The sequence below is a fragment of the Bubalus kerabau genome, chromosome 13, assembly GCF_029407905.1.
Source record: "Bubalus kerabau isolate K-KA32 ecotype Philippines breed swamp buffalo chromosome 13, PCC_UOA_SB_1v2, whole genome shotgun sequence".
Lineage (NCBI taxonomy): Eukaryota > Metazoa > Chordata > Mammalia > Artiodactyla > Bovidae > Bubalus > Bubalus kerabau.
This window is the reverse complement of record NC_073636.1, coordinates 61,013,346-61,027,787: the sequence shown is the minus strand read 5'-3', so window position 1 is coordinate 61,027,787 and position 14,442 is coordinate 61,013,346. Positions and strand designations below refer to the sequence as shown.

Here is a 14,442-nt window from a genome sequence, read left to right as displayed (position 1 = left end):
CCTCATCCCTTTGAGCCTCAGCTTCCTCATCTGCAAAGTGGGAATCATAAGTGTGTCCACTGCATGTGGTGGTTGTGAGGATTAAATGCCTTTATACTCGGGAAGCATTTAAATAACATAACAAGTGCTTTTGTCTGTTAAATAAAACAAAAAAAGGTGAGGACACAGATAGCAAGATGACTAATCTTTTTTCAGTATCTCTGAGTCCAGGAGAAAGTCCTGAATTGGTGGGGGTGGGAGAGAGAGGGAAGGAAAGAGGGGAAGGCGGGTGGAGAGGAAGGGGGGAGGGGGAGAGAGAAGTTGGACAAAGTAACAGTGTTATGTTTACACTGTTCACATTGATCATCACATAGTTTTATGTCACCTGCTACTGATTTTCCATTTAGTCCAACTATCTCCAGTTCCTTAAAAAAATTTCTTTGTTGTTTAAGTAAAACAAAAGCAAATAGATTTAACAATTCAAAAACAGTGGTTCCTATAGGTGATACTGAGCCCTCCTGTCCCAAGTGGCCCAAATTGTGGAGGAGGCTCTTGATGGCATTTTAGGAAACATGTTTCTAACTTCACCTCCTCTTTGCACTCTTGAGGAACTGGAAGCCCTAATGTGTGTCTCATGCTTGCTGAGTCTTCCAGGGCACTGGGGACAGAGTGGTTTCACCCCGGGGATTCTGTCTACATTCTGGCCTGCAGTGAAGTTTCTGAAAAGGGCTGGTGGACTGTTAAATCTGGGGGTTCACTAGAGTCCTCTCTCCTATCCTCATCCCTCAGATCCAGTTCCATCCATTGGAAAATTCTTGGGCTCTATCTTCAAATTACATCCGGATTCTGGTCACTTCTCTCCACCCTGATCCCACCCACTGACCAGAATCTGGGGCCCTGGTGTCAGCAACAGGCTCCCCTTCACCCCCTTTCCAACCCTGCTTGACTCAGCAGCCAGCGACACCAGGTCCCTCCTCTGCTCCAAGCCTCACATGGCTCCCAGTCAAAGTGCCAGGCTGACAGTGCCCACCTCTCCCACCTCATCAGCTGCCCGGCCCAGTCTTGTCCCATCCAGGCTGCCCCTGCCACACCGGCCACCCTGCTGTTTCCTGGACATTCCAAGGGGCTCTCACCTCAGGGCTTTTGCACGTGCTGTTCCTTCTGACAGCCATAGGGCTTCTTTCCTCTCTGTTCAGGTTGATGTCCCCTCCTTGGAGAAGCCTAACACCTTAATGAAACTGATATTTCCCATCTCCTTCTTTCTTCTTCCCCTGCTTTTCCCTGGCAGCACTTAACACTATCAGATACTGCAGTTTACATTTCATACATGTTCCACGTGTGTTTCTTGCTCATCTCCTGCGAGTGGACTTCAAGAGGATGAGAGTTTCCATCTGTTTTGTACTCTGATATTCTCAGCACCTGGAGCAGAGTCTGGTGCCCCATAGGTCCCCGGGAGAAGGAACATCCAGGGAGTGTGTGAGGGCTGGGGCAGCCACTCCCAGCCCCCTCCTGGCTTCTTGGTCCCCTCTCTGGACATGGCATCCCCACCTCCCTGCCCTCACCTCCTCAGCCCTCAAGGGCAGCACAAGATACGGAAGCTTATCTCTCAGGGGAAAGGTTTCCAGCTGCAGGCAGACACTCCTCCCTCCCCCATGAGCCCAGCAGTAACCAGCAAGAGCATTGCCCTCTAGGAAGAGTCCTCAAAAGACAGAGGGTTTGGGGGCAGACCCATGTGGGGTGCTCCTGAGCAAGCCAGGGAGCAAGCCATTCCCAGCCCTGAGTCCCCAACTGGAAGGAGGTAAGACCAATAAGAGTGAACAGCTCTTGGGGAGCTATTTTGCAGACAAAGAAACTGAGGCACAGGAGTTGAATGTGTCTTCAGGAAAGCTGGGGCCAGGGTTCCTTTCTCTGTGAAAGAGGGGTGATAATCATCCCTCCTAAATTAGTGGTGAGAATTAAATGAGTTCATTGGCTCAGACAGTGAAGAATCCACTTGCAATGTGGGAGACCTAGGTTCCATCCCCTGAAGAAGGAAATGACAACTCACTCCAGTATTCTTGCCTGGAGAATCCCGAGGACAGAGGAGTCCGGTGGGTTACAGTCCATGAGGTCGCACAGAGTCAGACACGACTGAGCGACTAAGCACAGCACAAAGCCTTTGCACTTAGGGTCTGGCACAAAGTAGGTGTTCAAGAAATGCTGGCTATTATTGCTGTTGTTCTGAGAGGTGAACGTGCTCACGAAGGTTCCATGGCCAGCAGGTGGCAAAGCCAAGATGCAAACCTATGTCTGTGAAAGCGACTCCCCTTCACAATCACAAAATACTTAACAATAATAGTAATGGCAACAATAACAATAATAGTAACGCAGTCACCTACACTTTCCACCCGGTGTGGCAGCACTCAGCTTGTCAGCGGGCAGCACCTGCCTGGAGCCTACAGCCGGGACCACTGGGGCTGGTGCCTCGCCCTCCCGCTCCCTTCTCGAGGACAGGTGGGCGGCCCTCGCGACCTCCCGCTGGGGGTGCCCCCGCCCATCCCGCCGCCCGGGGAGCCCCACCAGGCGGGCGGGGGAGGCGAGAGCGGCTCCGGGGGCTCTGCGAGGAGCCGCGCGGGCCTGGAAGACATTACACGGCTGTCGGCCGGGGGGCGTCGCGCGGAGTTCCGGAGGGGGTCCCGGCGGCGGTGCGCCGGGGGAGGGGACGGCCCCACCACAAAGCGCGCTTTGTTCTGCGCTCCCCCCGGGAGCTGGAACCAATGGATTGGCGGCAGCTGAGGTCATCTGTCAGGCAGCGCCGGGGGTCAGGCCCGGGGAAGGGGCCGCCGGGGAGGGCGGGGCGGATGGGCGGGCGGGGATGGGGCGGGGGTCCCTGTGTGCGGTCGTAACCCGGCTCCCCGCCCCCCCCTCCCCGCCGCTTCGGGCCTCAGTTTACCCCTCTGCCCAACAGGGAAGATCATTCCCTCTCTGTCCAGTTCTTGGGACGGCTGCATCAAGTATGGAGGTGCTGACGGTGGAACCTTTCTGTAATGAGCATCCGCTCATTACATGTTCCTGCTCTGTGGAAGAGCTAGAGGTGGGATTCGAACCCCAAGGGCTGCCTGCGAATACTGGAGCAAATATGGTTTGGTTGGGAGGCAGGGAGGAACGCCTTGTGGTGTCCTTATCTGGCCCAGGGGACTCAAGGCCTCTCTCTGGTTCCCAGCTTTGACCCTGGATGCCAGACTTGGCCTACTTCTCACCGGGGCTGACAAGTGGAGCCACCCAGACCTAGTCTAGAAAGCCTTTGGATCTGGTTCTCAGGGGACCCCAGGGTCCAAGATAGAGCAGGGCTGGATGCCCCCACGCCTCCAACATAGCTGTTTTTTTCTGACTGGAGACAGATCAGGGTCTGAGCACTTTTATCTACCCTCACAAAACTGCTGCTGCTGCTGCTGCTGCTAAGTCGCTTCAGTCGTGACCGACTCTGTGAGACCCCAGAGACGGCAGCCCACCAGGCTCCCCCGTCCCTGGGATTCTCCAGGCAAGAACACTGGAGTGGGTTGCCATTGCCTCACAAAACTAGAGCCCATTTGTTCATTTGTTCACACCCTTACCTGTGTGTGCCTCATTCATTCCTGGCCATGCAATGAAACAACTAGGATTCTAAACACTGGGCCCAGGACCTGGGGGATAAGACCTTTAAATCCAGGCATCCTCAGAAATCCTCAGATTTGTGTGTGTTTCTGGAGAAGGAGCTCATGGCTGTCTTTCAGATTCTCAACTGTGTTCACCATCCAAAGCAGGTTAAGAAACACCGGCTGGAGTGCAGGAACAGAAAGCTGACCCCCACCCCTACTCCAAACTCAGGGAAAGGCACTTGGAACAGCCACTCTGGAGAGCAATTGGCCAACACCCATGCACAGGCCAGGCTGTGCCACGCCTGTGTACAAAGCTGATTGAGCACAGAACACGATGGCAGAAAGCATTTATAGTAGCAAATAACAGTAACCCCTCAGTCATTAACAGAATGACTAATACATGGTTATATGAAGACCCTGGAACACTATGCAGCAATGAAAAGAATGAGCTAGACCTATATGGACTTTACTCATTTAGCATTTTTATTGAACATTTATGTGTCAGGCAGCTTTTAAAAAATATTTATTTATTTTTGGCTCTGTCAGTTCTTGGTTGCGGCATCTCTAGTTGTGGCGAGGGGGCGGGGGCTTAGTTGCCCTGTGGCATAGGGATTATAGTTCCATGACCAGGAATTGAACCTGAGTCCTCCACATCGGACTCCCAAGCACTGGACCACCAGGGAAAGCCCCTGTCAGGCAGTTCTCGGCACTCGGCCTACAGTCAAAGGACAGATCAAGTCCTGCCTCAGGAACTTACATTCTAGTGGATGAGACAGGCATAACAGATGCAAAAGGTAATTCCGGGAAGTGTGATAAATGCCATGAAGAAAATAAAACCGAGTGCGGTGACAGAATGATGGGAGAGGTGACACCTTAAACGGTGATAAGAAAGGCCCCTCTGAGAATCAACCAGGGGATTTCTCTGGTGGCTCAGATGGTGAAGAATCTGCCCTCAATATGAGAGACTCAGGTTCAAGCCCTGGATCGGGAAGATCCCTCTTAGAAGGGAATAGCTACCCACTCCAGTATTCTTGCCTGGAGAATTCCATGGACAGAGAAGCCTGGTGGGTTACAGTCCATAAGGTTGCAAAGAGTCAGACACGACTGAGCGACTAACATTTTCACTTTGCTTTTTTCACTTTCAAGAAGCAACTAGAATGAGGGAGACTCTGGGAGAAGAATAAAGGCACTCATGGGGTGGAGGACTAAGGCACATCACTAGTGAAGAAATATGACCTGCAAAATTAAGTAAAAAAGAAAAACATTGTATTTTCACACACACACACACACCTACTAAGTTAGAAAAAGGTCTGGAAGGGTATATGCCAAATTCATGAAGGTGTTTAACCCTACAAACAGAGAGGGCAAAGGGACAACCAGGACTAGGAGTCATGGTGGATATCAGCTTGTCTCTCATATTTTACGTTGTTAATATTAATTATTTAGCATTTTGCTATCTTAATGTTTAAAAGGTAAATATATACACATTTACCTTGTGAAAATAAAACATTTAAAAAGTCTACCATGGTGAAAGGGGTTCATCCCAGGGCAGTAAGGGAAATAGGAGGTCCCAAGTTCCCTGGAGCAGTGGTTTGTTTGGGGAGGGGACACATTTTTGGATCAGGAGGAGCCCAGAAGAGGTATGGAGCTCAGCCTGGAGGATCTGGAAGCTTCTTGCAGGAGGTGAGTTTAGGATTGGCCCAGCACACCCCGTGTAGAGACCCTAGTCTCCTATGACAGGCCTGGAGACGCCATGATGTGTGTGGGGCCAGAGAGCAAGATCCGACAAGGGTAAGTAAACCTGAAACTCCAAACTCCCAGCCAGGTCTCCTTCTCCTGCCTGAAGCCTGGCTTCCCTGGGCAATCTATGGGCATCCTTCACAGTCAGACCCCTCCACCTTTCCCTCTTCCCACAGCAGTTATTCTGTAGGTCGGAGGCCCAACCCCGCGCGGGCAGCCAGAAAGCAGCGCCATCTGCTGCCCCAAGCGGGAAATGCAGCTCTTAGTCTCCACTGACAGCAACCAGGTTTGATGCTTCAAAACCCAGCACCTCTTCTTAAGAACCACCAGTCCCTCCCGCACCAAGTCTGCTCTGCAGCTTCCTCTCAGTGCCCAGTAGTACCCCTAGCGCTGCCTGCTTGGGCCTTATCTGTAGGAAGGGAAGTCGTTCCAAGAAGGGGTAATCGCTCTGCTACTCAGTGGGTGCAGGTGTCTCACATGAGAAGCAGCAAGTCATGACAGCAGCTTATAAAGCATGTCCTCAGCTACCTTGCGCCCCGCCCCCAAGCGCCACTACAAACCTCAGGGGTAGACAGTCCATTAGACAACTTGGAAGAAGCCCCAGGAACGGGCTTGTCCAATGTCATATGGAGTGGGTGCACAAGCTAGTTCCAAAACATGGATCTCCTGGGACCCAACTCTTTCTTCTCCATTGGAGGTGAAGGGCTGTCACCATACTTGAAAAGAAGCAACACAGTCTAGATCAGTGGTTCTCAGCTTGCGGTCCCTGATCAGCAGCGTCAACATCACCTGGGAACTTGTTGGAAAAGCAGATTCTTAGGCTCCACCCTAGACCTTCTGAATTAGCAACTCTGGGGGTGCAGTCTGATCATCTGTGATTCAGCAAACCCATTTTGTGAACCAGAACCATTGGTTTATCTCAATTACCCCTCTCTTTTTATTAAATAAACTTTTATTTGGAAGTGATTTTTGATTAACAGAAAAGTTGTAAATACAGTATAGTGTTCCCATATCCTCTGTACTCAGCCCACCCCAATATCAACATTTGGATAAATTAACTAACATCCAGACCTTCTTCAGATTTTCAGTTTTTCCATTAATGTCCTTTTGTTGCTGTTGTTTCAAGTTCCAATCCAGGATATCACACTACATTTAGGACTATGTCCTTTTAAATTCCATTGGTCACCTCAGCCATCAATCCCTGGGACATCCTGGTGGGAAAGCTGTTGTCTTCATTACTGAGCTGGAGAAAATGAAGTTTGAAAATGCTAAGTGGTGGAGTTCCCTCAGCAGTGCAGTAAGAGTAAGGTCCCCCTCACTCTGCACCCTTCCTCTGCCTCTTCGCTTCCCCGCAGGACTTCAGGATTTCAGAAGCTCCTTTGGCGTGTCCTACCTGGCCTACCCACCCGCCCTAACCCACCAGAGTACAGATGTTGAGGGCCCTCCCAGAGTGGGCCCAGCCCTAGGAGAGCCCCATCCACCGCCCCTCACTTCTTCCCCTCGGCAGGGCCAGGACAGTGTTTAGTGACTTCAGCCTGGACAGAGCAAGGCCCCATGCACAAGAGAAAGAAACAAAGAAACACTGTTATTTGCTATCCAAAGTCATTTGTGATAGATAGAAAAAATGCCACAAATCATTTGTAGTTTCTCCACGAGGTATAGTCTGTTTCCCCAGCCCTTGAATATGAGCCAAACTTTTGATTTGCTTTGACCAAAAGGACTTAGCAGAAGTGACGTTACACCAATTCTGGCCTAGAACTCAAAAAAGCCTTGCAACTTCTTCTCTCTCTCCATCTTTCTCTCTCTTCCTGTCCCCCATGCACACCCCACTTCTCTCTCTCTCCCCCCCCCCCCACCTCTCTCTCAGCCCTGATGCCATCATGTGAATAAGCCTGAACTAACTGGTGGAGTGGCCACCTGGAGGAGAACCAAGTCACCCAGGCAACAGCCCATCTACTGTGCCCAGACAAGGGAGTCAGGCTATTTGAAACCATCCAGGCCATTTTGGGTGACAATTGATTTGCATACAACCCCATGAGTGACCTCAGGCAAGGTCAGCAGAACTGCCCAGATGAGTCCAGCCCAAATTGCTAACCCACAGAATTGTAGACAAATAAACAATTTGTTTTTAGCTGCCAAGTTCAGGAATTGTTGGTTTCTCAGCAAAGGCTAACTGATACACAATTTCTCATTTCTCTCTTGGCAATGGGATTCCAGTATTTTTTAGGAGGCTGTGTGACAGTTCTAGGAGATGGGATATGATTGATCTACTCAACTGTGACAATTGTGTTCCTGCTGTCTTAGTTTTCTTTGCAGCTAGGGGTGGCTTCTGTACCTGGTTTGGGCCAAGGAGATCTAAGTAGAAATACACAGGGGAAGAGAGCAGGAAACAGGCCTCTGAAAAAGTCCTGAATTTATGATAGGAGCTGATCGGTCCAGCTGGCTGGGCCCTTTTTCCTCCCTGACTCCCTTCTTCTTTGGACATAGGCACGATTGCTGGAGGTACAGCAGCCATCTTGTGACTGTGAAGTGATAAGCAATGAGGGAAAGGCTGAAAGGATCAGAGATGTGTGCCCTAACTTTGCTGAGTGGTTTAACCAGTACCATTAGCCAACAGTCTCCAGAATTCATGCTATGTGGAAAAGCAAACTTCTCTTTAAGTCACTGTAACCTAGGTTTTCCTTCACTTGCAGATGAATGAATTCACATGATACAAGGACAGAAATGCAGAAGGATCTTTGTCCTTGGGAATCTGGAGCCAGTAGCATATGACTCTCCAAATCCGTCTCCTTTCTCATTTCAGCCTCTCAATAATCTCTCAAGAGCAAACACAGGATCCCATTTTCCCCAAGGTGGGAAGTGGGACTCCCACACTGTTCAGTCATGAGTCCAAGGTCTTGAAGCTAGCTAAGAGGGTGCTTCACGCCAGACCCACCTGCCACTCACAAACAGAATACACTCCTGCTACACCTTTTCATGGCCTAGTCCACTGGAGGCCAGGTGTCTTCCAGGTTCCTGGTAGTGGTGGCAAGTGCCAAAGAGGCTGCTACTGCAAGTCCGGCGTGGAAGCGCCCAGGTATACTCTTAGGTCCGAGAGGGTGGACTGGACAAGCTTGGCGGGGATGGTCTCTCGCTGCAGCTGCTGGTAGGCTGCATACCGGTGGCAGCCCCCAAAGGAGTAGAAGTAGTCACCGCCCTGGGCCCCTTTGATCCAGAGGACGTCGATCGGGGGAACGCTGTCTGGATTCTCCTGGCGGCAAGAGGACACAGGGTGAATGAGCGTGGCACGGTGTTGGACAGTTTGCAAAGCAGACTTTGTTAACCTGGGCTGAACTCTTCCAGGTGCTCACACTGGTTTGTGAAAGGCAACAGTTACATGGTCAGTTTTGTGAGCTGGCTGACCTTGGTAGCATGAAAATCAGTCATGGTAAGAGTATTTACACCAAGGAAATTGACAGATACTACAAATCAGGGCTTCTTCCCACCCCCAGGTTGTTAACCATTTATCACACCACATGTATATTACCTGGCACTGTTCTAGACTCTGGGAATAAGGTACAGACACAGCCCGTGCCACCATGGGGCACATGGATGCTAGAGTGATAAATGCTATGAAGACAATAACACAGGTTGTCATGACAATGATGGCAGTGACAATGAAGCAGAGACCTGAACACAGAGAACTCCCCTGGGGAAGACAGAGAGGTAGACTCTTTAGAGAAAGAGCCTGACTGCCAAGTTCAAATCTCAGCTCTGCTACTTAATTGCTCTGTGACCTTTGGCAATTCATATTTGTGCTTCAGTTGCCCCAGATGGGGATGAAGATGGCACAACCACCTCATAGAACTGTTGGGTTTAATGAGTTAACAGACATACAGTGCTTCAAACAACACTTGGCACATGGAATAGACTCAGTAATGCACAGTGTGTATTACCCGTGGCAAGGGCATTCCAGGCAGAGGGAATAGCAAATGCAAAATGCCTGAGGCGAGAACACGCTCGCTGTATTGCAGGCATGGCAAAGAGGCCAGTGTAGCCAGAAGAGACTCAGGGGTCTGTGGAGCAGAAGAGGCCAGAAAGGTTTTATTGAGATAGAACTGATGTACAGCACGGTATAAGCTAAAGGTATAAATATAATGATTTGACTTAAAACATCATGAAATGATGACTACAATAAGTTCTGTGAACATCCATCATCTCATATACTTACAAAATTAAAGAAATAAAAAATTTTTTTCCCTTGTGACTAAAGTGTTAGTCTCTCACTTGTGTTAGTCTCTCTCTTTGCAACCCCATAGACTATAGCCCGCCAGGCTCCTCTGTCCATGGAATTCTCCAGGCAAGAGTACTGGGTTACCATTCCCTTCTCCAGGGGATCTTCCCAACCAAGGGATTGAACTCAGGCCTCCTGCATTGCAGGCAGATTCTTTACCATCTGAACCACCAGGGAAGCCTCCTTGAGATGAAAGCTCTTAGGACTTCCTCTCTAAACAACTTTCATATATAATACACAACAGTGTTTATTATATTTATCATGTTGTACTTTACATCCCTGGTACTTATTTATTTTATAATAGAAGTTAGTGCCTTGTGACCACCTACATACAATTTTCCTTCTCTTCACTCTCCCCCTCCCACCCCTACCTCTGGTAATCACAAATCTGGCCTTTTTTCTACAAGTTTGTTTGTTTTTGAAGTATAATTGATGTAAACCACTATGTTAGTTCCTGGTACACAACGCAGTGATTGGATATTTCTATACATTTCAAAATGATCATCATGATTGAGTCTAGTTACCATCCATCAACATACAAAGATATTACGTAGTTTTTGACTATCTTCCCCACACTGCACATTTCATACACGACTCATTTATTTTATAAATGGAAGTTTATACCTCTTAGGTCCTGGAGTGTTTTAAACAGGAGAGGGTGACATGATATGAGGGACATTCTAGAAAGGTGTAATGAGAAAGCAGTCTTGGTGAGGTGGACAAAGACAAAAGCAGGGAGGACAGAGGCGAGTCCCCAGCAGGTACTCAGTAGAGAAGGCTGTCCTGGGTTAGGGTATTCAGAGGACAGGGAGAGATGGACAGGTTAGCGACATATTCAGGGGGCAGATCCCAGGGGAGGGGTGAATGTGAGGAAAAGAGGAAGAAGAAAATCTAAGCTGACTTCCTGTTCAGGGCCTTAGTAGCCAGATGGAGAGTGGGTGGACCTCTACATAGGGAAAGTCTGGTGCAGGGTGGTATGGAGTAGGGGGAGATGGAATTAAGTGAGTTGCTAGAAGGCCTTCCACACTGGCCCTAAAGTGGTCTCTTCTTAGGCTGCATTGATGGATTCATTTTTCCATTTATCCCAGAAGTTATTATTAAGCAGTAAGGCCCAGCAGTTATGAGCTGGGGTTCTTGCACAAGGCAAACCTGAATTTAAATCCCAGCTACTCCACAGAGCAGCAGGAGTGGGGAGGGAGGTGGCTGGGTAGGGATGGAGGTGTAAGCAAGGGGCCTTGCCACTGGGCATTGTTCCTTATCTGTAAGATGGGAATAGATACCCTATAGGCTGTTGATGAAGTTGGGAAGCTGATATAAGTTAGGCGTGGAGCACAGCCTGCCTGACAGTTCAGCAGCAAAGAGAGGCAGTTGTGCCAGGCAAGCCTTGTGCTGGGTGTCAGGGCTGTGATGATGGGTGGGCAGGATAACAGCCCCCAAAGATGTCCACATTCTAATCCCCTGAACCTGTGAATATGTTACTCCCAAGGGATAGGAACTTTCCAGATGGAATTAAGTTAAAGATCTTGAGATGGGGATATTATCCTGGGTTGTCCAGATGGGCCAAAAGTAATCACCAGAGACCTTAAACGTGGAACAGAGAGGAGCAAGAGGAGATCTAATATTGCTGGCTTCTGAGGTGGAGGAAAGAGGTCATGAGCCAAAAATGTGGGTGGCCTCTAGAAGCTGGGAAAAACAAGGAAATGAATTCTCCCCCAGAGACTCCAGAAAAGAATGCAGCCCTGCTGATATCTTGACTTTAGCCCAGTGAGACCCATTCTGGACTTCTGAACTATAGAACTATAAAGTAATAAAATCTTGGCTTTAAGTCACTAAGTTTCTGGAATTTGTTACAGTAGCCATAGAAAACTAATACATGCGATAAGCAAAGACAGGCCTGGTTTTTGCCTCCCAGAAGGTATGGTGCTGGTGTGGAAGACAGGTGTCTGAGGCCATTACACCCCAGTTGTACCAGATCAGAGGTATGCTGACAGGTATGGAGGTGGCTGGGGGCCCTCAGGAGGCCCCTAACCTTACAGGGGCTGTCAAGGAAGACACTGACACTGACAGAAGACCGAGAAGGAGTTAGAAACAGTAAAGAAGAGATGAAGGAGTGTCTCTGGCAGCGGGGAAAGCTTGTGCAAAGGCCCAGGGGTAGGAGAGAGTATCCCTGGACAGATCTATCACAAATAGCCAGGCACCGTGCTCGTGCTATGACCAGACAAAACCCCAGCTCCTTGGAGTGCAAATGAAATGGGGGAAGGGAGACAATAAAACACAAACAAACACACAGATAACATAACTCAGGCGTTATCCTGAATTATGCTTTCAAGGTGAACTACTCAGGTTAATGGGAGACCTAGAGAAGCCAGGGCTGCTGGGAGGCAGGCACCTGACCCAAGCGAGGGACCAGTCCCTGCGGCTCTCTGGGAAGCAGTTCCAGACAGTGGAAGCGGCAGTGTAAACTCTAGGACTGAAAGACAATAGGCAAGCAGTAGAGAGGTTTGGTGGGGCCTCGGGGTCTCCTGTGGCCACTTCTGAGCGTCTGGAGGCTGGGGACATGATGCTGTGCAGGCCTAACCTGACACTCATGTCCCCTCCCTCCAGGATCACCCCGACCTTCCTGAGCTCTCTCTGAGATGTGGCTGACCCCATTCTCTCCCAATTCCAGTTCAAACAAGGTCTTCCCAGCACAGGACACCCCCAGAAGTGACCACACAGGTTATGTGGTGGCCATGCAGCTGGGCACTGGGGCCAGGCTGTGCCACTTTCTAAAAATGCCTGACCTTGGACAAGGTGCTTGGATCCTCTTGGGCCTCATTTCCTTGTCTGTAAGAGGAACAATAGTAGTATCTACCTTACAGGGTTGGTATGAAGAAGCTGCTGCTGCTTAGACGCTTTAGTCATGTCGGACTCTGTGTGACCCTATGGGGTGCAGCCTGCCAGGCTCCCCTGTCCATGGGATTCTCCAGGCAAGAATACTGGAATGGGTTGTCATGCCCTCCTCCAGGGGGTCTTCCCGACCCAGGGATGGAACCCGGGTCTCCTGCATTGCAGGCAGATTCCTTACTGGGAGCCACCAGGGAAGGCCATATCAAGTGCTATCTTTATAGGAGTCAGAGATAGTTATTTTAATGACCTCCTCCAGTCTCCTTGCTCCATGACGAAATAGAGGCCCAGAGAGGCCCAAACTCTTGCTCAAGGTCACAGAGCAAAGGCTAAACTCCGGCTGAAACTGAACTAGTCCCTTCTCGCGTCCAGCGCGACCTCCCTCCTCCGAAGCCTTCCCAGCAGCCGGCTTCCCCGGGGCCTCACCCGGATTGTGTCCACGAGGCTTTGCACCTTGGCTTGGTCCAGCACAGACGGCAGAGGACGGATGAGCACGCTCAGCGGCACGTTGTGTACGGCGGTGATGCAGCCCGAGTGGATGCTGCCGCCCTGCGCGCCGCCGCTCGGCCCAGGTCCCTCGGGCGCCCCCCGGCCCGCCCCGGCTCTGCTCAGCGCTCCTCCCGCGCGGAGACCCATCATCCCACCGTCGCCGCCGCCTGGGCCGTCGCGGGACGCGGCACCTCCACCCCCGGGCTTTAACCTCGGCCGGGCCGTACCATTCCGCGCGGGCGGAGGGGGGGCGCAGCCGGGCAGCGCGGAGCGTCTCTCTCCCCTGGCCCCAGGGTGGTCCCGCCCACCAGCGAGCGCCCCTGCGGGACCTCTGCTCCGTTCGCCCCCGGCTGCCCGACGCGCGCGGGGCTTCGGCCCTCCGATGGGGGGCGCCTCGCCGCCTGCCGTCCGCTGCGCGGCGTCCCGGGAGTGGAAGCGGCCTGGCAGGCTGACTCAGGGTGAGTCTGCAGGTCGTGGAGTGGGAGGGGCGCGGGTGACGCACATTCCGGGGTGACTCAGGCCCATGGCGGGGGCACAGGGTAGAGGGGGCCGGACGTGCCCTGCGAGGGTGAGTCGGCAAAACTCGCCGCTTGGCCGCCCGGCCCTTGGATCGCTAGTGGTGATAGCCGCAGAGGTGGTACTAATACCCAAAACAGTAATACTAGGAATCTGCTGAATGTGGTGCTGTGTCAGGCACTGTTCTAAACACTTTGCATGTACATCACCTATTTAAACCTCAAACAACCCTACTAGCTAGGTATGATTATTATTTCCATTTTACAGATGAGGAAACTGAGGCATAGCGAGGTTTAAGTGGTTTTCCCCCAAGGTCATGGGCCTAGTAAGTGGCTGAACCAGGGTTCCAAGGAACATTTTGTAAGTATTTATTTGGCTGCTTTGGGTGTTAGTTGCAGCATGAGGAATTTAGTTCCTCAACCAGGGATGGCCCAACCAGGCCCCTTGCATTGTGTCTGTGGAGTCCTAGCCACTGAACCACCAGGGAAGTCCAAGGGAGCCTTTTGGAAGGGTGCTGACAGTGTGTGGGCAGTGCCCTGAACCTCCACAATAACTGCTTTCATCCTCACAGCACCTTGAGGAAGTTGACATGGTTGTTGAAGCACTTGTCCAAGGTAGGGCAGCTGGAAATGAAATGCTGAGCTCAGAGTCTCAGGCCACTAAACAGCTGCTTACAGATGAGGACACCAGGGCTGCAAGGGTGGTGGTGATGTGAAGTGAAGTGAAAGTCGCCCAGTCATGCCCAACTCTTTGCGACCCCATGGACTATAGAGTCCATGGAATTCTCCAGGCCAGAATACTGGAGTGGGTAGCTGTTCCCTTCTCCAGGGGATCTTCCCAACCCAGGGATAGAACCCAGGTCTCCTGCTTTGCAGGTGGATTTTTTTACCAGCTGAGCTATCAGGGAAGCCCATGACGTAGGTCCAAACATGCCGACTGGTA

The 14,442-nt window shown here is 50.9% G+C and overlaps 1 protein-coding gene across 6 annotated transcripts; it reads right to left on the bottom strand.

The window, feature by feature from the left end:
- Positions 1–6,270: 6,270 nt before the first annotated feature.
- SRXN1 (sulfiredoxin 1) lies at positions 6,271–13,404 on the bottom strand. 6 transcript variants are annotated; one of them, XR_008701617.1, is made up of 3 exons: positions 12,922–13,404; positions 7,672–8,586; positions 6,271–6,579 (listed from the first exon to the last, which is right to left on the bottom strand). XR_008701617.1 is itself a non-coding variant. In XM_055544673.1 (3 exons), exons 1-3 carry the CDS (start codon positions 13,132–13,134, stop codon positions 6,531–6,533), a joined length of 354 nt encoding a protein of 117 aa, XP_055400648.1. In that variant the 5' UTR covers positions 13,135–13,404; the 3' UTR covers positions 6,271–6,530. The 6 variants fall into 6 exon arrangements, 3 of the variants coding, with proteins under 3 accessions (XP_055400648.1, XP_055400645.1, XP_055400647.1); XR_008701618.1 differs by having other exon boundaries at positions 8,272–8,586; XR_008701619.1 differs by having other exon boundaries at positions 8,307–8,586.
- Positions 13,405–14,442: the final 1,038 nt, after the last annotated feature.

Coding starts and splice junctions, on each gene's coding strand:
- SRXN1 (XM_055544670.1), bottom strand. CDS start 13,134: ATGATGGGTCTCCGCGCGGGAGGAGCGCTGAGCAGAGCCGGGGCGGGC. Junction 8,587..12,921: donor GCCTCGTGGACACAATCCGG/GTGAGGCCCCGG, acceptor TCTTGCCGCCAG/GAGAATCCAGACAGCGTTCC.